The 21,268-nt window shown below is 34.6% G+C and overlaps 2 protein-coding genes across 2 annotated transcripts; one reads left to right on the plus strand and one right to left on the minus strand.

Annotated features, from left to right (window-relative positions):
- Positions 1 to 6,585: 6,585 nt before the first annotated feature.
- Positions 6,586 to 11,716, plus strand: LOC139866448 (NAD kinase 2, chloroplastic-like). The gene is made up of 8 exons (XM_071854682.1): positions 6,586 to 6,893; positions 7,372 to 9,093; positions 9,245 to 9,366; positions 9,793 to 9,934; positions 10,029 to 10,253; positions 10,333 to 10,407; positions 10,686 to 10,787; positions 11,305 to 11,716. Exons 1-8 carry the CDS (start codon positions 6,666 to 6,668, stop codon positions 11,506 to 11,508), a joined length of 2,820 nt encoding a protein of 939 aa, XP_071710783.1. The 5' UTR covers positions 6,586 to 6,665; the 3' UTR covers positions 11,509 to 11,716.
- A 673-nt stretch (positions 11,717 to 12,389) lies between these two features.
- On the minus strand, positions 12,390 to 20,540 carry LOC139866449 (cycloartenol Synthase-like). The gene is made up of 19 exons (XM_071854683.1): positions 20,492 to 20,540; positions 20,099 to 20,307; positions 17,795 to 17,980; positions 17,512 to 17,601; positions 17,192 to 17,386; positions 17,029 to 17,113; positions 16,724 to 16,890; positions 16,043 to 16,231; positions 15,487 to 15,600; positions 15,225 to 15,347; positions 15,000 to 15,122; positions 14,809 to 14,907; positions 14,661 to 14,717; positions 14,480 to 14,526; positions 14,241 to 14,384; positions 13,612 to 13,789; positions 13,455 to 13,535; positions 13,068 to 13,151; positions 12,390 to 12,609 (listed from the first exon to the last, which is right to left on the minus strand). The coding sequence occupies exons 2-19, from the start codon at positions 20,294 to 20,296 to the stop codon at positions 12,499 to 12,501; spliced, it is 2,271 nt and encodes a 756-aa protein (XP_071710784.1). The 5' UTR covers positions 20,297 to 20,307; positions 20,492 to 20,540; the 3' UTR covers positions 12,390 to 12,498.
- Positions 20,541 to 21,268: the final 728 nt, after the last annotated feature.

Here is a 21,268-nt window from a genome sequence, read left to right on the forward strand (position 1 = left end):
TAACCGGACACGGGAATGGATTAATAGCCACTAGAATAATTAAAACAGGGGTGAAATTATGTACAAGGACACTTGGTATAATTGATAACAAAATATTAAAACCTTGGATTACACTCAGTCGACATCCTGGTGTAATTATTAAACAAAGTATTAAAATCTTGTTACAGTTTAAGTCCCCAATTAGTTGGAATATTTAACTTCGGGTATAAGGATAATTTGACGAGGACACTCGCACTTTATATTTATGACTGATGGACTGTTATGGACAAAAACCAGACGGACATATTAAATAATCCAGGACAAAGGACAATTAACCCATGGGCATAAAACTAAAATCAACACGTCAAACATCATGATTACGGAAGTTTAAATAAGCATAATTCTTTTATTTCATATTTAATTTCCTTTATTTTATATTTAATTGCACTTCTAATTATCGCATTTTTATTGTTATTGTATTTAATTGCACTTTTAATTATCGTACTTTTTAATTATCGCAAGTTTATTTTATCGCACTTTTATTATTCGCAATTTCATTATCGTTATTTACTTTATGCTTTAATTTAAGTCTTGTATTTATTTTTAATATTTTACATTTGGTTTTAACTGCGACTAAAGTTTTAAAATCGACAAACCGGTCATTAAACGGTAAAAACCCCCTTTTATAATAATAATATTACTTATATTTGTATTTTTATAAAAGTAAACTAATATAGCGTTAAGCTTTGTTTAAAAAGATTCCCTGTGGAACGAACCGGACTTACTAAAAACTACACTACTGTACGATTAGGTACACTGCCTATAAGTGTTGTAGCAAGGTTTAAGTATATCCATTCTATAAATAAATAAATATCTTGTGTAAAATTGTATCGTATTTAATAGTATTTTCTGTAAAAATATAAGCTATTTTCGTATACCACGCTGCCCACATCAAGACTTCAATACTGTTAGACAAAAGAGAAGAAAGGCTCGCCTCAAAATTTGAAGAAAGAGATGCAAGGAATTTCATTGAGTTCATTGGAAGTAATGGTTTAGTTGACTTGCCAACTGGTGGAAGGAAATTCACATGGATGCCAAGAAACGAGAGAAAAGCAAGTAAGATCGATAGGATTCTGTTATCCCCGGAATTCATTAATGCCTGGTTAGACCATGAAGAATTTGGACCAATGGTGGAACGGGCCTGAACCAGCTATTCCTTAAATAGAAAATTGGACCATCGGTCTTTGTGGTTTACATGAAATGGGGTATTTGGGCTTATGACATTTCGACCACGAACTGTGCACCTTAAACGTATATAGCTTATCCTTAATATTGCAGGTTTTTAGAGATCGTAAAGTGCAGTGTTTGGTAGTTTAATAAAGGCGCCACTAGGACCATCAACAAACAAATGATACCAGGTATAATTTATTGACATACATCCTCAGTAGTATACCTTGACTAGTCAGTAGTACTTTTCTTCCCATTTTCACTTGCTGATAGAATATTTTTTACGGGGATCAAATAACAAATTCGTTTGACGTTTCATCACACACCAACAACATCAACCAGTGCAGTCCCAGTCCCACAAAATGGTTAAAAGAAGTACGTTTCAGGACACAAGTAAAACAACATTTTACTTCAAATTGTGCATACACCAAATAGATTGTGGTGTGAACCCATGAGTCCATGAAAGCACTCTCATTCATACAAATATATCAAGCTCCACACAATACACAAACTTAAAGACAAAATTGCATGGGAGGTCCCTGTGGTATGTTCGAAATAACAAGCGGAGTCCAAAAGAATTTTTTCACCTTGGGAGGTCACTGTGGTTTGCAATAGTTTCACGGGGGGTCCAATTGCCTAACAGATGTTAAAAATTCTGTTAAATCCTATCATGTGTAGTGCACATGAGGGTGAAATAGTCATTTTGACAGTTTCTCTTTCCTTTTTTACTTTTCTTTTTTAATTCTAGACAAAATTATATGTTCATCATTTTTATAACCTGTTTAACATTCTTTTCTCACCTTTATATTTATCATTTTTATTTTATAACCTGATGAACATCCAAATACCTACAATTAAAAAGAAGTTAAATTAAACAAAGCTGCTACCAAGTACCCACCTATTTCATACCACTTCAAATTAAATCTAAAAAAAAAAAAAAACAATTCCAAACACCCTTGGAAGAAACAAAGAATGGAGGAAATCAGGTTTCTATTTCGATTCGTATGTATACGGGTTCTTAATTGTATAAAAGACGGTGGCTTTGTTCTTAATTTCATTTATAATTGTTGTTCTATTAAACAGTTGTTGAGAGAAGCAAGCTGTGAACATAATTAGAGCAAGATGCTTTCTTTCGTTTCATTAAAGCAAGATGCTCTTATACAAATCCCACACCAAATCAATTTATAATTTCAGTCAAAACAAATAAAAACCGATAAACACCCGATCTGAATTAACGAACGCATATCTGAATCGGAGTTGGTCAGTGAGTTCCAACAATCAATTTTCCGGCAACACTATATCTGAAGATTACGGCGAACATGGATGTGCTCTTTTATTGCCGGATGTTGGTGTTAAGGGGGCGGTGAGTTGTGTAGTGTTCCAAAGAATGTGTTTGTTCAGGTAAATAAATCATCGCATCACGTTTTTTTCTCCCAAGTTCAATTTGGTTTGGGGTTTCTTAATCTTGAATCAAGATTGCAACTTTGTGTGTGTGTCCCCAAAATAAAGTGTTTTGTAGAGCTATCTGATCTCTGTGTGTGTTTTAGATGTTGAACAAATCAGACCACAAATCTATGCTTTTTCTTGATAAAATTAGGGTTTATTATTTGATGATAGAAGAAGATGAGGATGAATAAAGAGAGGGTGGGTCAGAAGACAAGAGGAACAAAATTGATGAAAATACCCTCATGTGCAAGTCATGTACACCAGTTAACCGTTAGATTTACACGGACGTTAGGCAATTGGACCCCCCGTGAAACTATTGCAAACCACAGTGACCCCCCAAGGTGAAAAAATTCTTTTGAACCCCGCTTGTTATTTCGAACATACCACAGGGACCCCCATGCAATTTTGTCTATAATATAATATTAAAACATCATTAAAACCAGTAATTCGCGGGTTATAATCAAAGACGTTTCACGGTAATAATCGCCGGGTCCATTTGTTGGCGGCAGATACCATGGAGATCACCATCATTCACAAGGACAGCATTGCGTTTATCTTTATCAACAAAAGTTGGAAAAAACATAGCATCAAAACCAAAGTTAAAGATACAGCGAATCTTCTCCATTAACATAGCAAAGTTAAGAGCGAGTCTCTTGCGTTTAAGACCCACATCAAAACGGTAGAGCATTATTTACCATACTTAACCTGCAAAAAGGTTTAAACAGAAGAACCTGGAACACAATCTAATTAGTGAGTTTTACGGTAATAATCACCGGGTTCAATCCTTGGAGCCTGATTTCTTCGAGATTGTCATCCCTCAGAAGGAGAACATTGCGTTTATATTCATCAACATAACTTAGACGAAACGTAACATCAGAACTGAAGTTGAAGAGACTGCGAATCTTCTCCATTAACTTATCAAAGTTAAGATCGATTTTCATGTATTTCATGCACTTGACAGGCATATCAAAACTGTGGCGTTCATTACCACAATTAACCTGCAAACATATCCCAAAAGTATCAAGGTTTTAACTCAATTTCACCGTGAATGAAAAAATAATATAATAATAATAATAAATAATAAAAAAAGAAAAAAAGAAAAAAAGGATGCATTCCTATGGTTAGTTTATTTCTAGTAAAGACCATCTGGGTGGTCGTGTTTGTTCATTGGGTCATTTGTGATGCCACCACTCTTATAAAGATAATCAAGCCCCACACACACACACACACACACACATTTGCAGTGTGCTAAGCTTTAAGTAACACTTCCATATAACTTAATAAACTTACTAAATCACTACATGCTAAGTAAGACGAGCTATAACGATAATCAAGCCACAAACACACATTTGCAGTCTGCTAAAGCTTAAAGTATAACATTTCATAGATTCAAGATTATTATAACTTGATCTTAACCAGCAAGTTTTCATATCCTCTTTCATATATGATACTGTAAGCATTCAACATGTAATATTACAACAAATTAGAACCCTAACCCTAGGTTCAAAACAGCACCAAATAGTATATAAATCGATCATGAGTCATTTTATAAATATTATAATTCAATGAAACACTCATCAATTAAGTGAAGCTAAATTAAAAATAAAAGAAAGTAAAACATAAAATAAGAGTACCTGGAACACAACCGGATTTATGAGTTTTACGTTAATAATCACCGGGTTCAATCCTTGGTGCCTGATTTGTTCGAGATCGTCATCCCTTAGAAGGAGAACATTGTGTTTATATTCATTAACATAACTTAGACGAAACGTAACATCGGAACCAAAGTTGAAGAGATTGCGAATCTTCTCCATTAACTTATCAAAGTTAAGATCGAGTTTCATGTATTTCATGTCTTTAACAGGCATATCAAAAATGTGGCGTACATTACCATAATTAACCTGCAAACATATCCCAAAAGCATCAAGATTTTAACTCAATTTCACCGTGAATACAAAAAAAAAAAAAAGAAAAAAAAAGATACATTTTATGTGGTTAGTTTATATCTAGTAGAGACCAATCCGGGTGGTCGGGTTTGTTCATTGGGTCATTTGTGATGCCACCACTCTCTTATAAAGATAATCAAGCCCCCCCCCCCCCCCACACACACACACACACTCTTGCAGTCTGCTAAGATTACAGTATAACACTTTAATAGATTCAAGACTAAAACTTGATCTTGACCAGCAAGTTTTCATATGCTCTTTCATATATGATACTGTTAAACATTCAAAATGTGATATTACAACATATTAGAACCCTAACCCTAAGTTCAAAACAACACCAAATAATATAAATCGATCATGAGTCATTTTAAAGAGAGTAAAACATAAGATAAGAGTACCTTGAACACAACCGGATTTATGAGCTTTACGGTAATAATCACCGGGTTCAATCCTTGGCGCCTGATTTGTTCGAGATTGTCATCCCTTAGAAGGAGAACATTACGTTTCTCTTCATTAACATAACTTAGACGAAACGTAACATCAGAACCAAATTTGAAGAGACTGCGAATCTTCTCCATTAACTTATCAAAGTTGATATCGAGTTTCATGTCTTTAACAGGCACATCAAAACTGTGGCGTTAATTATCATACTTAACCTGCAAACATATCCCAAAAATAAAGAAAGTAAAACATACGATAAGAATAATTTGATGAGCCATGAAATCGTAAAACGAAAAAAAATATTATAAATTATAGTAAAAACAAAAATAAAAAAAGTGTAAGCAAACGAACCTTGATCAAAATCGACGAAGGAGTAGCCATGTATAAAGATTGAACTCAATCACAGGCGATCGAAGCGATTTGGGAATTAGTGAGTTTTACGGAAATTGATCGATCGAGGGTTTAGGGTTTTATTTAACAGCCGAGGAGTAAATATAAGGGGCGGTGTGCGTAAATACTTAGATAATATTACACTCCTCGTCCTCGGTATATATATCAATATAAATATATAAGGAATATTCAAATGCACTGTTGTAAAAAACCCGATTAGTTACCGATAAATTTCCGATTAATCATTTTTAACAGCAATCCGGTTTGATTTCTAAAAATTCGTTTAATTAAACGGTCCACGTAAATTGATGGGTCAAAACCGAATTTGGTAACCCAAATTGGTCGAAGTAAAATGGTTAACATTTTGACATGAATTTAAACTAGAACTTTATAGTTTTGGAGCAAAATGAACAATTTTAGACAATTATCTTAGAGTTTATTTTTAAAATTTAATATTTAAATGTATACAGCACAATCCGATTAATCCCCGATTAATCCCCGAATTTCCGATTAATCTTTTCTAAGTCCCGACCGATGAATCTATGAATAACGAATTTTGCAACCTTGTTCAAATGAATCCAACTTTTAAGTTATCCAAGAGACTAATCAGAGTGCGACATGTGGTACGACAATTACATATGATTGGAAAAAAAATTCAATAATTTTTTTGTCAAAAAGAATTCTTTTTTTTTTTTAGAAAATTTTCAAATTTTTCTTCTTCAATCGCATATGATAACACCTGAAATTTTAAATAAGTTGTTGCAAAAACATGTGTATCGGCAAAGACATGTTAGTCCTGTGTTGACTTGAAATTTTAAATAAGTTGAGCTCGATCTCTTAAAATTTTAAATGAGTAGAATTCAAGTAAGCTCTCCCCCTTTATTATATATGTCATTCTTGAAAACGTGCAAGTCATCGAAAAGAAAGAAATAAATGTTGTTAGTTTGGAGATAATTAAGTTGAAAGTTGTTTGGCAGTCCTTTCTCTATTTGTCGCCATCAAAACACAAACATGAACCGGACCTTATAACATCATCATAAAATGGAAATAACTGAAAAACAAAATCCACAAAAATCAAATGTCAAAAAAGCACTACACATCAACACAAACATAAATTCCACCTTTTATCTCTTGTTATTATCCACAAATTCCTAATATTTCTTAAAATCCACACAACATATTACACACACACACACTGATTACACCTGCACAACATTTTAATAATTCTATGGAGGCATGACATCATGTTCATGCCACTTGGTGATTTTAAACATGAATCTAACATCTTCTTCAATTGTAACACCCAAACCCCATCTTCTATTTGAGTCTCACCGATTCAATAATAACAATTTGGGGACCAAATGGCGATTACCTGAACGGCGTCGTATCACTAGTGTAATTGTTGCTGCTGGGGCTGCTGACCTTTCTAATCCTTTTTCTCTCAACATTGGCTTGGATTCTCAGGTTCATTTTTCTTTTGAATTTTTATTGTTGTTTCTATAAAAAGCAGCCTAATTTATTAAATATACCTGCCAATTGTTTATGGGGTTTATTTGGATCTGTAGATGATGTTGAAATGGGATTGCTTTTTTATTTTTTTTCAAGATTTAATAATCAAACACCCACCTTTAATCAAGTTATGCAATTTTAAAAGATATATTTTAAAAAATGAGAGAACCATACTTAAAAGATTCATCTCGGTAGATATTTACACTCTAAATGCAACAGAAATGGAATTAATTTTATAGGTTTTCAAGATTCTATAATTCAACACGCCCTTTAATCAAGTTGTGTAATTTCAAAAGATATAGATTGAATAAAGAACCATGTTTGAACTTTAGTATAAAAATTTAATCTTGGTGGATTTTTAGTGCTGTTAGTGTTATTTGAGACACTGCATACTAATGTTTAGATTACTAATTTTATTGTTTGATAATTCTAGACATACCAGTCCCATAATTTGACACAGTTACCTTGGGTGGGCCCGCTTCCGGGAGATATAGCAGAAGTCGAAGCGTACTGTAGAATCTTTCGAGCTGCTGAAAGGCTTCACAATGCGTTAATGGATACATTATGTAATCCGCTTACGGGTGAATGTAGTGTTTCGTACGCTTTTCCTTCAGAGGACAAACCGTTACTCGAAGATAAGATAGTTTCAGTTCTTGGTTGTATGATTTGCTTACTAAATAAAGGAAGGGAAGATCTTTTATCCGGAAGATCGACTTTTATAAATTCGTTTAGTGTTTCGGATGTAGATATTATGGACGATAAGTTACCTCCACTTGCTATTTTTAGGCGTGAAATGAAACGATATTGTGAAAGTTTACATATTGCTTTAGAAATATTTTTGACAGCAGACGATACTCGAAGTTTAGATGTTTGGAGAAAACTTCAAAGGTTAAAAAACGTTTGTTACGATTCGGGATTACCTCGTGGGGACGATTATCCGCCTCAATCGTTATTTGCGAATTGGAATCCGGTTTATTTATCGACCTCGAAAGAAGATATTGAACCGAGTGATTCGGAAGTTGCGTTTTGGAGGGGTAGTCAATTAACCGAAGAGAGTTTAAATTGGTTGATTGAAAAAGGGTTTAAAACGATTGTGGATTTAAGAGCCGAAAGTGTGAATGATGTGTTTTTTGAGAGTGCGTTGCAAGATGCGGTTTCGGGTGGGAAAATTGAGGTGGTTAAATTGCCGGTTGAAGTGGGGACCGCACCGTCGATGAGTCAAGTCGAGACGTTTTCGAAGGTTGTTTCGGATTTGATGAAAAGGCCGATTTATGTTCATAGTAAAGAAGGTGTTTGGAGAACATCGGCTATGGTTTCTAGATGGAGACAATATATGGCTCGATATAGTTCACCTAATAATGTTAAAATTCGAGATCAAATGTCACAAATCTCGTCGATTGAAGAAGATAATGAAGAGTTTTCAACGAGTTTTGATGAAAATAATAATATTAACGGAGCCCACGCTGACGTGGCGAATAAGATTGATGCTGATCAAAATGGCAAAACGGTTGAATTCTGTGTGAATCCTCTTAAATCCCAATTACTGCCTGCAAATGTTTTTTCGCGAAAAGAAATGTCTGCGTTTTTCAAAAATAAAGTGCGTTCGCCTGCAACATACTATACATTCGAGCGCAAAAGATTGGAGAAACAAATGGAACCAAGAAAGAAACATGTATATAATAATGGATCATTTGTTGAAACAGAAACACAAAACGGGTCAGCAATGAACGGGAACTTATCTACTTCTAATGGAAACAACGTTCAAAATTCTCACCCCGATGGTTCAAGTTTGAAAGAATTCAACGACGCGGATAGGCAAGCACCACGTGTGACGAGAACGGATAATAATTTAAACCGTAACGGGTCATCTTCGGTTGTTGTTTCAGAAAAATTAAGTAATGAAGAGGAAGAAGTGATTGAGGGAGATATGTGTGCCTCGACAACGGGCGTTGTAAGAATTCAATCGAGAAAGAAAGCGGAGATGTTTTTAGTGCGTACGGATGGGTTTTCGTGCACGAGAGAAAAAGTAACGGAATCTTCGTTGGCGTTCACTCATCCTAGTACTCAACAGCAAATGCTGATGTGGAAATCTTCGCCCAAAACCGTTTTATTGTTGAAGAAACTTGGCCAAGAACTGATGGAACAAGCCAAAGAGGTACTTTTACTTCTATGATTAATCACTCGAATCCTTTAAATGTGAAAATTTTCATTTATATTAGAATTCTTTGCTCATAACTGCAATGACAATCATGAAGCTATTTTAATTGGATAATAAATAATGATGATAGTTTCTGCATTATATACAGGCTGCTTCATTTTTGTATCACCAAGAAAACATGAATGTTCTTGTAGAACCTGAGGTTCATGACATTTTTGCAAGGATACCTGGATTTGGGTTTGTACAGACCTTTTACAGTCAAGATACAAGGTATTGTGATCCTATCAATGTAAAATATATTTTTCTAAATTTTATGAATGGGTCAATTTGGTTATGCTATGTCTCTAATCTCTAACAGGTCAAAATGGTTATATATCGAGTCCGAAGTGTATTTTCTTCATAACCATATAACATATCGAGTCGTTACATGCATGACTCTGGGCAACTTGAAAAGCAGGTTGTCACCGCGAGATTAGTCTGCTCGCAAAGCGAGTCGGAAACTCCGGTCTAAAAGGGAACCCCAAAAAATAATATATCGAGTCTTATATTCAAAAAAGTTAGATTATTATTAATAGCAAGAGTAATATATCTACCCATATTGTCACATGTATATAAGGTATTGGCGTAGTAGTTTCACTAGTTTGGATGGTCGTAAAGGGTACCCGTTAAATCATAGTTGGTTGGTTGTTTGTATAGTGACCTTCATGAACGAGTAGATCTCATCGCCTGTTTGGGTGGGGACGGCGTTATTCTGCATGCATCAAACTTATTCCGAGGCGCAGTTCCCCCTGTCGTTTCATTTAATCTCGGGTCTCTCGGTTTTCTCACATCACATGCCGTAAGCGTCTTATGCGATCTTTAATATTCCTATTGACCAAGTTTATGTATAAACTATTCAATTTGCTCATAAAAATATATTTCTTGTGGTATAGTTTGAAGACTATAAGCAGGATTTGAATCGGGTCATCCACGGGAACAACACATTGGAAGGCGTTTATATAACTCTTCGAATGCGTCTCCGTTGTGAGATATTCAGAAACGGAAAAGCAATGCCTGGAAAAGTTTTTGATGTTTTGAACGAGGTTGTGGTTGATCGTGGTTCGAACCCGTATCTTTCTAAAATCGAGTGCTATGAACATGATCGTCTTATTACTAAGGTTAGTTATTGATCATATTTGGGTCATTTTACTTAAACAACGTGTAACGTTTGACTGATGTAATATTATGTAATAATAGGTACAAGGTGATGGAGTTATTGTAGCAACACCTACAGGGAGTACAGCTTACTCTACAGCTGCAGGAGGTTCTATGGTATGCTAAATTTAATAATAGTGTTTAATGTTTTCTAGTGTATTTGTAGATTTATTAATTATCATTAAGGATATTATGCAAGTCGGTGTTTTTACCAGACAAAAAGTCTGACTTTTGACCGAGATTGACCCGACTTATAACCGTTGCCCGACTTATTAAACGTTTTTATTCAAGGGGCGGGTTGGTCACCAAACCGCTGCAACCACCGTTGCAACCATTCACACACAAGTGTAGTATGCGTATTAGGGTACGGAAACTTATGTTTTTTATCGATGCAGGTGCATCCAAATGTTCCGTGCATGCTTTTTACGCCAATTTGTCCACATTCGCTCTCGTTCAGGCCTGTTATACTTCCTGATTCTGCACGTCTTGAACTGAAGGTAAGTCAACTCTCTTTCATGCAGTTTGACTTTTTTTTTCTTTTCGTTTTCATATTTTGCCTTATAAAGTAGGGTTAAGTACACCACCATTAACAGATAATCTATTGTGTGTATCAACCTTCCAAAGCCTTTATTGGGTGTAACCAACTTCTGATTATTGATACTGTATGTAATTTGGCTGACATGTCATGTATAAGCTACCACGTGGCATCCATACAATTGCCATGCCATAGATTCACATACAAACGGCAATAAAAGAACGGTTTATAAAGACTTAAGAAGTTTGATACACACAATAGTTTTCGGTCATAGTATGTCACATTTCATAACACTTTACCCTTTGAAATATATAACTTCCTAGATAACTAATTCAGTTTTTTCATGAATTATACGATTACTCGAAAGAGATTTAATACGTTAAAGTTTTGTGATGATAAGGATTCAAATGCTAATTATTATATTTCTGCAAAAAAAATAATGAGACAACTGAAGAGAAATGTGTTTGGAATAATGACAGATACCAGAGGATGCACGAAGTAATGCTTGGGTGTCGTTTGATGGTAAGAGAAGGCAACAGCTTTCGAGAGGAGACTCTGTGCGTATATGCATGAGTCAACATCCACTTCCAACGGTCAATAAGTTTGACCAAACAGGAGATTGGTTCCGCAGCTTGATTCGTTGTCTCAATTGGAACGAGAGACTAGATCAGAAGGCTCTCTGATTCCTGTTTTCTTATAAACATTTCTTTGTAAATATTACTACTGTACATATATAATTATATATACAGGTCAGTCAACACAAATATGGGTTGAGCCCATAATTCATATGTTATACAAGTGATTATTATCATTGTTATGGGGAAAATGGCTTATATAACTGTTGTATAACAATTTTGACAACAATAATTGGAATATTAAACTTTTAGTTCAGTACAAGTACAAATCAAATTACAGCAATATTTTGTTCTTTTACACACATTACTTGGGGTGCGTCTGTTTACCTCTGAATGGAATGGTTCATCACTTAATGCTGAACCATTCAGCATTTAGTGTGTTTGTTTCTGACCTCTGAATGAAATATGGTGCTGAATGGTTCAGTATTCAGTGCTGAACCATTCAGAGTTAAAACACTCTCTTAACCATTAAGAGGCTAAATTTTATGTAATATTCTTTTTAAATCGTATCCAAAACACTTATCAAACAAGTATATTGAAGTTTTTGTTAATGTTAAACAAGTTGATTTAAATGATTCATATTGTTTATTCAAAATGATTATCAAACAACTTATTGTCATTCAGAACTAAATTTATTCAGAGATTATGAACCATTCAGATTATGAACCATTCAGCACTAAATCATTCAGTTTTATCAAACGCACCCTTAATTCGGATATAGACACTCATACACTTACTCTAAGGTAAGACGTCAACAACTGTCATCTTGTAATGGTTAAGATTTATATAATGTATATAGTATTATAGTATGGTAATTTACTATTTATAAATTTCGGTCTAATACACAAAAGTTCATAAATAAGATACCATTGAAATACGAACTACTATCTCGTCATTTTTACAGAAATATCAGTGCAGTTGTTCAAAGCGTTAGGCTTGAAATAAGGTATCACTAATTGTACTGCATTTGAAACTTTTTTTGTTGGAAGATTTAAATAAATGGATGGTTAATAAAGTGTGTACATGGAAAATTTAACATTATGCTTGAAGTACTCGGCAACGGTATTCTCCCAACGCCCAAATAGGAAAGATGTTTCTGTATGCTGCATATGTGATCATGCAGTTCCTGTTAAAGACCCCCATAATTTCCTGCATATTTTTTTAGGAAAAAAAAAAAAAAAGAACTAATAAATACATAATAAATAATGACGCATGCATTGCTTTCCAATATTCTATTTCTATAACACATGATTTAACATGGTAAAATATTTCACATACATTGATACTAGCAGTGTACCTGCAATTCAGAAATATATCTAGGAGGATTTACATTATGTTTTTGGTTGTCGGCTGTCGCCAAGTCAAAAAAGTCTATGCATCATCAATATGTTTTTACTATGCAATTATTAAGTTAATGGTGTAATGTAGCTTAAAGTTATTAAAGTTATGTGAATGTTTGTAAAGTTACTTGGCCTCTGTGAGCAAAACATAACGAATTTCACTAATCTATTCTATGCTCACCATATCACATTCCAAATGCCCATTTACGTGCATATGTATCTTTAACTAAGTCACTTAGTAACAATGAAAATGACATGAGATTTTACCTGTTGTGGAAAATCTCCATTTTCCATCTGAGAATTGATCAATACTCTTGCTGCACGATGCAATGGTGTTGGATCTCTCTTAGCCTATAAATAAGTGTGTAACTTGGTTAACTTCAGAGACAGGTTTATGAGAAAACATACCATCAATTTATCAAGAAATTATTGCTGTACTTTTTCTAAAAAATTTCAACAATTTATTAAAATAAGATCAACTTTATTACTTGAAGCTAGGACACCTTCTCCGAGACATTTTAGTTCCCTCAAATTAGTAATAGAAGTATTATTATATTTTATCTTCATTCACACTGATATTTGGAATAATTGAGTTTATTGAAACTAAGTACGTGACAGGAAAAAAAAGAAGGTAAAATTGGTTTGGAAGCAAACCTGATCAGCATCGATCAACGTTAGCATAGCCCATCCCGTATTGACCACGTGAGAACGATTTCCCTCAAGGTTAGTATATACCTACATAAATAACATCACTACATTTATAGAAATAAGCCATCAGCTTTGTAATTTTGACCAAAATTACAGTTTTGACCTTATCTTGACACGAGAGGTAGCTCTCTCCCCATCCACCAGAAGCAAGTTGTTTGGACAACAAAAAGTCACAAGCCTTGCGAATGCTTGAGCAGTTAGAGTAGTTTTTTCCAGCAGCCACTAACCCTTTTACTCCAAACCACGTCCCATAGGTGAAGCAAACCGCCCATGAACCATACCTAATCAACATTTGGCACTGTGTTCAGCTCAAATTTTATATCAAAAATCCAATGCGCATAGACACGTCACTGCAATCACTGTTGTAAAAGTCGGCCGAGTCGGCTAACGCGTCGGTTTGGGAACTAGCCCGTCGTGACTCGCCCAAAAGAACCTTAAAAGTCGGTCAACGCTAAAAAGTCGGGTCAGAGTCGGGTCTTAGTCGGTCAAAATCAAAATTAGGTCAACAAGTAGATTTTGTGCCATATATCTATGTTTGAAATATCTATATTTTATGTTTGATATAGTTATGTATAATATAATAATATATATGCATGTTTAATTTATTTATTACTAAAAGTCAACGTTGGTCAATGCCTGACATGATCGACTTGTCCCTCCAACGTCCCGACCGAATCGGCTCCGACTAGCGACTTTTACAACCCTAACTGCAATATAAGATAAAAAACAAACCATGAACCATCTGCTTCTTGGATTGTTTCAAGGAATGCAACAGCTTTATTAATACAAAGTTGTATATCCTCTCTCCTATGCCCAGGGTATAATTTTTTGAACGCCACCAGAGCTTGAATGGCAGCCGAAGTACACTCTACATATCTGAAAAATCGTACCACGTTGATAAACAAGCACAAAGATCTTTAAATAAAATGAAGATTTAGAAAGAAAAAAAAAAAGGAGTCTTGATATCTTACGGGTAGTCAATAACGATGTCACCAAAAGTTTCAGCAGGATTGATAAACTGAAAGTGGGATTATTGAGACCAGTAGAAATAGTCATGTTACATGTTAATGATACATAGAAACACGTTGCAACACTTAATTATGATTATAGACTGATTACAGTTAATCGTTTAATAGAAATTGAACGGGATACCTCCAACCAGCTGTATGATCTTGTAAGTTCATATGTTGCAAAACCACCATCAGCATTCTGCAATTATAGAACATAGAACATTAAGATTAATTTAAATCAATTACCAGATTATAAATGTGAAAGGATGATTACAGCAACCAATTATTACCTGTAGAGATAGAATAACATTGACTGAATCATATAGGCGATTTGCATCTATGGGCTCATCAACGATTTCTGAGGGCAATTTGGAAAGCAGTAGTGCAGCCTAATATGATGGAAAATTAAGTTTGTTAAATAAATAAACAAGACGCGTTAAGATGGATAGCTTAAATATAAAAAAAAAAAAAAAAAAGTTACCTTTAACCCTTCTGCAGTACAATCTGAAATGGGCCACCCGTGATCTGCAGTTGAGAAAGGCCAAGCACCTTTTGAAATATGACGATACCAGTAATTAAGATCACCAGTACAGTTATCTAACACCTTTAAAAAAATGAAAACAATTAAAAAGAAGCTAGGGAAACTGAATTTTAAAGGTGACGTGGCGTAGCACATAAGTTTACTAGTAAGCGAAAGTGTAAGCACCTGTGACTTCTTTATGAAGGTGTGTCCTTTTTTCAGTGTAGGACCAAATTCTTCAATGAGGTTTGTGGAAATAATTGCTTGCATGGCGAATGCAGTATCCCACAGTTGACTACCATTATAACCCTGCATTAAGTAATTATATAAGATATAGATGTCATACACATGATGTGATGTAAAGTGAACAAGAGGTCAACATTTGGGTACCGTTCACAATGATAATATTTTATACTAATATATATAAAGTATAGTGTCATCTTAATACCTGCATTTTCATACCATCTTCAGCAAGCCACAAATAATCAGGTATTCTTGGGAGGTGCAACTTGAAAGCCTCTGAGTTTGGATCTTCGACCCAACAGCAAAGCATATTTAACACCTGAAATAGAGATTTATGTTTAGAACAAAAACGCTTTTTGGATATCAAAATCATGAGCAAACAAATTATTACAACAACAACAACAACAACAACAACAATACCCAATCCCACCAATGTGGGGTATGGGGGAGGTTGATCGTAGACAATCCTTCCTCTATCCTAGAATAAAGAGCGATCATTTCTCCACCCCGAGTGTAACACTCGAGCAAACAAATTATTAATGGGGTTTAAAATATCATCATTGTGTAGACCGGAAGATTCCTACCCAAGTCCCGATGTTGTAACATTAATTAAAATTAGAAGAGTAATAACATCTAAAATGGTCTATAGTCCCCAGCTTCTTTTACATAATGTTGTTATAATGAATTTTGAGATGAGTTTATGTACATATGCTACAAATTGATAGAAATGTACAAACACAAAGAGTGCAAGAGCAAATTACCTTGTTTACTGGGCCTATGCATATATATCGAGTATTTTCATCTTCATAGTGAATGTGTTCCATCACCGTACGAAGAGCCTTCTCTCTCAACTTCTTACCAGGCCAGCTCATGAGTACAGGCTCCACAACCTTGTCAAGAGTTGCCCAAAGTACGTCCTGGATGAATGGATGTGGGTAGTAAAGATCTTCCTGCAAATATGTAAGATACAATATTTATTAAAAAAAAGCATAAACAAAACAAGTAACTTAAATGACATTCGTTGAGATCTTAAACATAATAAATACAGATTCCAACAGTGAAACACGCAGAACGGAAGGAAAAATTAAATTATGTTTAGCCTCTTAATTGTTAAATAATTTTTCATAATTTTTGATGCAAGTTACAAGGCTATGATATTAGTCTTTTTTATGTAACACAAGACTAGCATACCAAATAGTTATCAAAGTACATCTAAAGAGAGCTCTATTCACCTTTTCACTATATGCTAATAATACCATGAAAGAGCAACAAAGTTATTTTTAAGGATCATACCAACTCATAGTCTTGCTGAAACGAACTAACCAGTGACATTTACAGAAATCAGTCTGTAGAATGTTATTGTGAACCAAATATCAACGTATTCAAGTAATTCATGTATGTATCTGAAATGTCTAGCATATAAGTGGAACATGTATACAAACCTTTGCACACAGGTTTCGTGCAACATTCCAATCTATATCATGATAAGGGACAGTAAACAGCTCCTTTCTCAACGCTAGAACTGTAGATGTGATAGGTCCAACAAATCTCTTCCCATATAAATATGACATAGGCAAGTAGACCATTCTACAGTGACACCACATCCTACCTGAAATGCCGGGATCAAAGTTTAACTGAACAGTAATAATCAATTAAACAGGTGAACTAATTTAAACCAATGAGATTATAAGTAGGTTTTTACTGATAAAAAGTTGTTGCATAATAATGTTGAATACAAGACACTCACCTGGATGCACTGGAAGAAAATATGGAAGGTTCCACATCTCAGGAGGCAACGGATTATTTCCAGACCACTCAAATACACCAAGTACCTGTTTTTAGAAATATATAAGACGAATAGATAGGTGACATAAAAGCATATTAAAAAGAGCAAGGGCAAGTTGTTATACTGAAAGCCAAAACTTTCCCCATGACGTTATCCAGGTGGCACCACCATGGTCCAAAATCCAATTCCTCCCTTTCTCCATCGCCCCGTCTCCATCATTAGCTCCTTCACCAAGCAATCTTAAAGTAACATAGTTCAAGGCACTACCAAACATGGTGCTATGACCCTCGATGTGTAGGCCCCATCCCCCATCTATATTCTGTAATTACTAAAATATTAATATATTTTTAACGACCCTTTACAAGGAACAAGTTCATAACATGTTTACAAGAAGTTATAACAAAAAAAGAAAAAAAGAAGAAGAAAACACTAAGCTTCACATGCCTGATGATTGTAAAGGTAACGGCACATCTCCCGTTTATGTTCTTTTGATAAGACTGCATTCAGTGCCCCAGTAATAGTTAGAGTAATAACCTGATACATTAGATTAACTTATACTGTCAGCATTTACATTTGTATTGATTTGCTGAAGAAGGTAGTACCTACAGATAAAACAAAAGGCTCTCTGTTCTGACAGCTGGCAAACTCATACAAAGCGATATATTCTTTTTAACTTATGAAACTGCAGTACAAATGCTAAAATACATGGATAAAACATAAGACTAACCAAACCAGGCAGCAAAAACATAGGGCCTCCATAGTCTCCTGGCCAATGTCCATCATCCGCCTGAAGAGTTGAATGGAAACCGATGGCTCTTCTTAATACATTTGTAACTTTATCCTCTGTAATATCTTCAGCATCTTTTATATTGACTTTAGGTGGGTAAACAGAGAGGGCTTTCTCCTTTGCAAACTAGTGAAATTAAAATAGCAAATAGCATCATATGTCAACAGATACCTTGAAAGCAAAAACAGGCTTATGGAATAAAGACGTTTCATTTTTAGTATGTCCGCCATTATCAATGCTAACACAATGTAAAATGGATTACAACACTCTCTAGCAGTTACTAGCATAGGAATTATGATAATAATCCCTAAGGAAGCAGCAAAATCCATATCCTATAAATATGCGAGGGTAAAGTATATGATCTACTTTATGGCAGAGAAATTCAATGAAGCCATGATTACTATCCATCAGATAAACATCAAGTTAGCATTCCAACTTCCTAGTTCAAAAGATATAAACGAATAGCTTCCCTGATGTAAAAAACAACTAAATTTCTCAATTTGTTTGCCTTAATTTCAAGTAATAAGTAACCATACCAAGGTCGCTTAGTGGTTGGAGTCTAAAAATTCTCACAAGAGGTCCCAGGTTCAAACCTCATTAGCAGCATATCTCTCTATGGAAAGGGTCGGAAACGGTCACGGATAACCCGGTTATGCCACGTACATCTGAGTAAAAACACCCTAACCCGGTTACGCTGCCTACATCGGAGTAAAACTACTCCCACTCCCCGGGTAGTCTGAACATGGTAATTTTTTCCGTTTAAACGTTTATGCCAAGAAAATAAGCCTTCAATTGGAAGATATGAAAGATTTCACATATAATCCTATAACTAACTAATCTAGTCAACCAAGCCAAGAAAATTAGAATATTTCACTTATGATATGCAAATCACCCTTTTGTTTTTGGCGTTTTCAGTTATAGCAAGACTACCTATTGAAAATGACATGCCCCTCTTTTGACGAAAATAACGCCTGTTATGGGGCATAAATTATTATTATTATCCCTATATACTAAAAGTCCCCCAAATTTTGGTAGTTTCAATTTTATCGAGCTGTCGTTTTGAGTTTCCATTCACACTATAAACACGGCTCCTCAAATTCGGCTCAATTTACACAACAACCCCTCAAATTTACACTTTTGCAGGGCTAGAATGCGTAAATATATAATTTTATTAAAATAAAAGAAACTAATTCCACCCGAATTTTTAACGGGCCCTATCTTCTCGCTCGGGGCGAGTTAAATTTTTCCAAGACCACCGTTCAACTCGAAAAAATCTGACGAGCACAACACGACTAACTATACGTGGAACGGACATCGTTAAAAAAAACACTAAATAACGGGCCCTATATTCTCGCTCGGTGCGAGTTAAATTTTTTCGAGACCACCATTCAACTCGAAATAATTTTACGAACACAATGAGACTAACTATACGCGAAACGAACATCGTTTAAAAAACACTAAATATTTCGGGCTATATTTCATACATAGACATACACGTCCAACAAACAACCCAACCTACTAGATATATTAGGTACCAAACAACGTATATCCAAATTCGACCGCGCGTTGAATACAACCGCAGCAACGCGCGGTCGAATTTTTTTCTAGTTTTGATGAATTTTGGGCGTCAATTAAAAGTGTGACGAGCAAAAACTAAATTTGATACCAAATTAAATTTTGGCACCTCATTTTCAATTATTAATTTATTTATATTTTACCAAACTCCCACTCATATTTTGCCATAGCACCCAATCCATAGGTCCACACCAGAATTTACCTTCAAAATTTAACAATGCTATGTCACAGTCAAAAACCCTCTTTTCCTCACAAAATCTCAAATTTGCCTCCATGTCACAGTCATAACAGGTGGTCTAATGCAACACAAAAACATGCTAGCCAGTCATATACAATCTATAGGTCCACACCAGATCATGCACAATAAGACATGATGTTGAAAACACATGACTGCAACTAGCAGGTAGGCCCAAATTATTCATTACATGGTCATCCAGTTCAGCCATATTACCAGTATCTTCATCATTATATCATATATTTGGGTACTTTTTGAACCACCAATCATGCAATTCAACCTATTTTAAGGCAATATAACCTTTTATCTATTCACTAACTACATGTATACATGTGTCTGATAAACCCTAGCACATCAATTAAAAAAATATATTAATCACACACCAACAAAATAACTTAAATTACAAACGGCGTTAGTAACAATGTTAAATTAACCTGACTACGCATAAGCAGATCTGAGCTATGTTTCTTTTCAAACCGATTTTCATGAAACGTTTGCCGAAGTTTTTCAATAACAGCTAGTTCATCAAGCGACCCTGCCGTCGGATCAAACTCCCAAAATTGCCGGCCGACGTGATCATTATTTGATCGTAGCCATGGATTCCCTCCCTCTGCAATCTTCAATTTCCACATTCTTTACTTCACTATAAATTTCACATAAATCAGTTTCAAATCGAAACAAATCGAGACTATTTAGTTACATGCTCAGCAATTGTAACTGAAAATGAACAAAATGCACAAATTTAAACGGAAATGCATGATTTAGTGCATAATCTCATGTCAAAATCAACAATACAGTAAGTAAATTAGGGTTTGCATTTAATTTACCGATTTAATTTAGTAGTGGCCGATTACTACGCGTGTGTTTTTGTTTGTGTGAGCACTACTTATGACTGCTACATCCTACAGCTGATACATGCTATGAATATTATTTTCAAATTGGTCCTTGAAATTTAACACTATTAGATAATTAGTCCCTTCATAAATTACTCAATCTTCTTCAATTTTCTTTGCAAATATTTATCTTTAATGGCTAAATTTTATTTAAAAGAACTAACAGGGAGCTAGTAAAAATAAAAATTATAAATTATAAAAGATGACATAGACATAGTTAAGGGTATTAAGATGGAACATGTTTACTTCTACTTTATAATTAAGAAAAAGAAAAATAATCTAACGAGGTCAAAAAAATCCTCTTTTCCAATACTATTCGAGGCAAAAAAAAATATTGTTTCCTGAGCAGCCAAATCAATCAAAGGGTTAGTGAGAAAGAGCTAAGAATTCGGATATATGTCGTTGATTGATTTAACCACATAAGTAACCAAGCGAACAACTCTTCCATGTTAGAAAAATCAGGACTGAAAATCCAACCAAGTACGAACTCGATTCCAAATGGGTACTGCAATGTTACATGTAAGACGGTTTAGTATTGGAGTTGTATTATAAATTAAATTTCTTAATTAATTCAGAGTGCTAAACAAATTGATTTAATAGGACTTTTTAGTTTTTGGGTCCTCTAATTTTCTTCATTAATATAGCGTCCTAAAAATAGAATTAATAGGACGTTCTAGTAGGGCTGTAAATGTGTAACGACCCAAAACTCTT

Source organism: Rutidosis leptorrhynchoides, chromosome 9, assembly GCF_046630445.1.
Source record: "Rutidosis leptorrhynchoides isolate AG116_Rl617_1_P2 chromosome 9, CSIRO_AGI_Rlap_v1, whole genome shotgun sequence".
In the NCBI taxonomy this organism is placed as follows: Eukaryota; Viridiplantae; Streptophyta; class Magnoliopsida; order Asterales; family Asteraceae; genus Rutidosis; species Rutidosis leptorrhynchoides.

What these genes read in the sequence shown, in the direction of transcription:
- LOC139866448 (XM_071854682.1), top strand. Translation starts at nt 6,666, where the DNA reads ATGACATCATGTTCATGCCACTTGGTGATTTTAAACATGAATCTAACA. An exon ending in TGATGGAACAAGCCAAAGAG is followed by an intron (nt 9,094 to 9,244) that starts GTACTTTTACTT and finishes CATTATATACAG; the next exon opens with GCTGCTTCATTTTTGTATCA. An exon ending in CTGCACGTCTTGAACTGAAG is followed by an intron (nt 10,788 to 11,304) that starts GTAAGTCAACTC and finishes GAATAATGACAG; the next exon opens with ATACCAGAGGATGCACGAAG.
- LOC139866449 (XM_071854683.1), bottom strand. Translation starts at nt 20,296, where the DNA reads ATGTGGAAATTGAAGATTGCAGAGGGAGGGAATCCATGGCTACGATCA. An exon ending in CAAGAAGCAGATGGTTCATG is followed by an intron (nt 13,790 to 14,240) that starts GTTTGTTTTTTA and finishes AATGTTGATTAG; the next exon opens with GTATGGTTCATGGGCGGTTT. An exon ending in ACCTCTCGTGTCAAGATAAG is followed by an intron (nt 13,536 to 13,611) that starts GTCAAAACTGTA and finishes TTATTTATGTAG; the next exon opens with GTATATACTAACCTTGAGGG.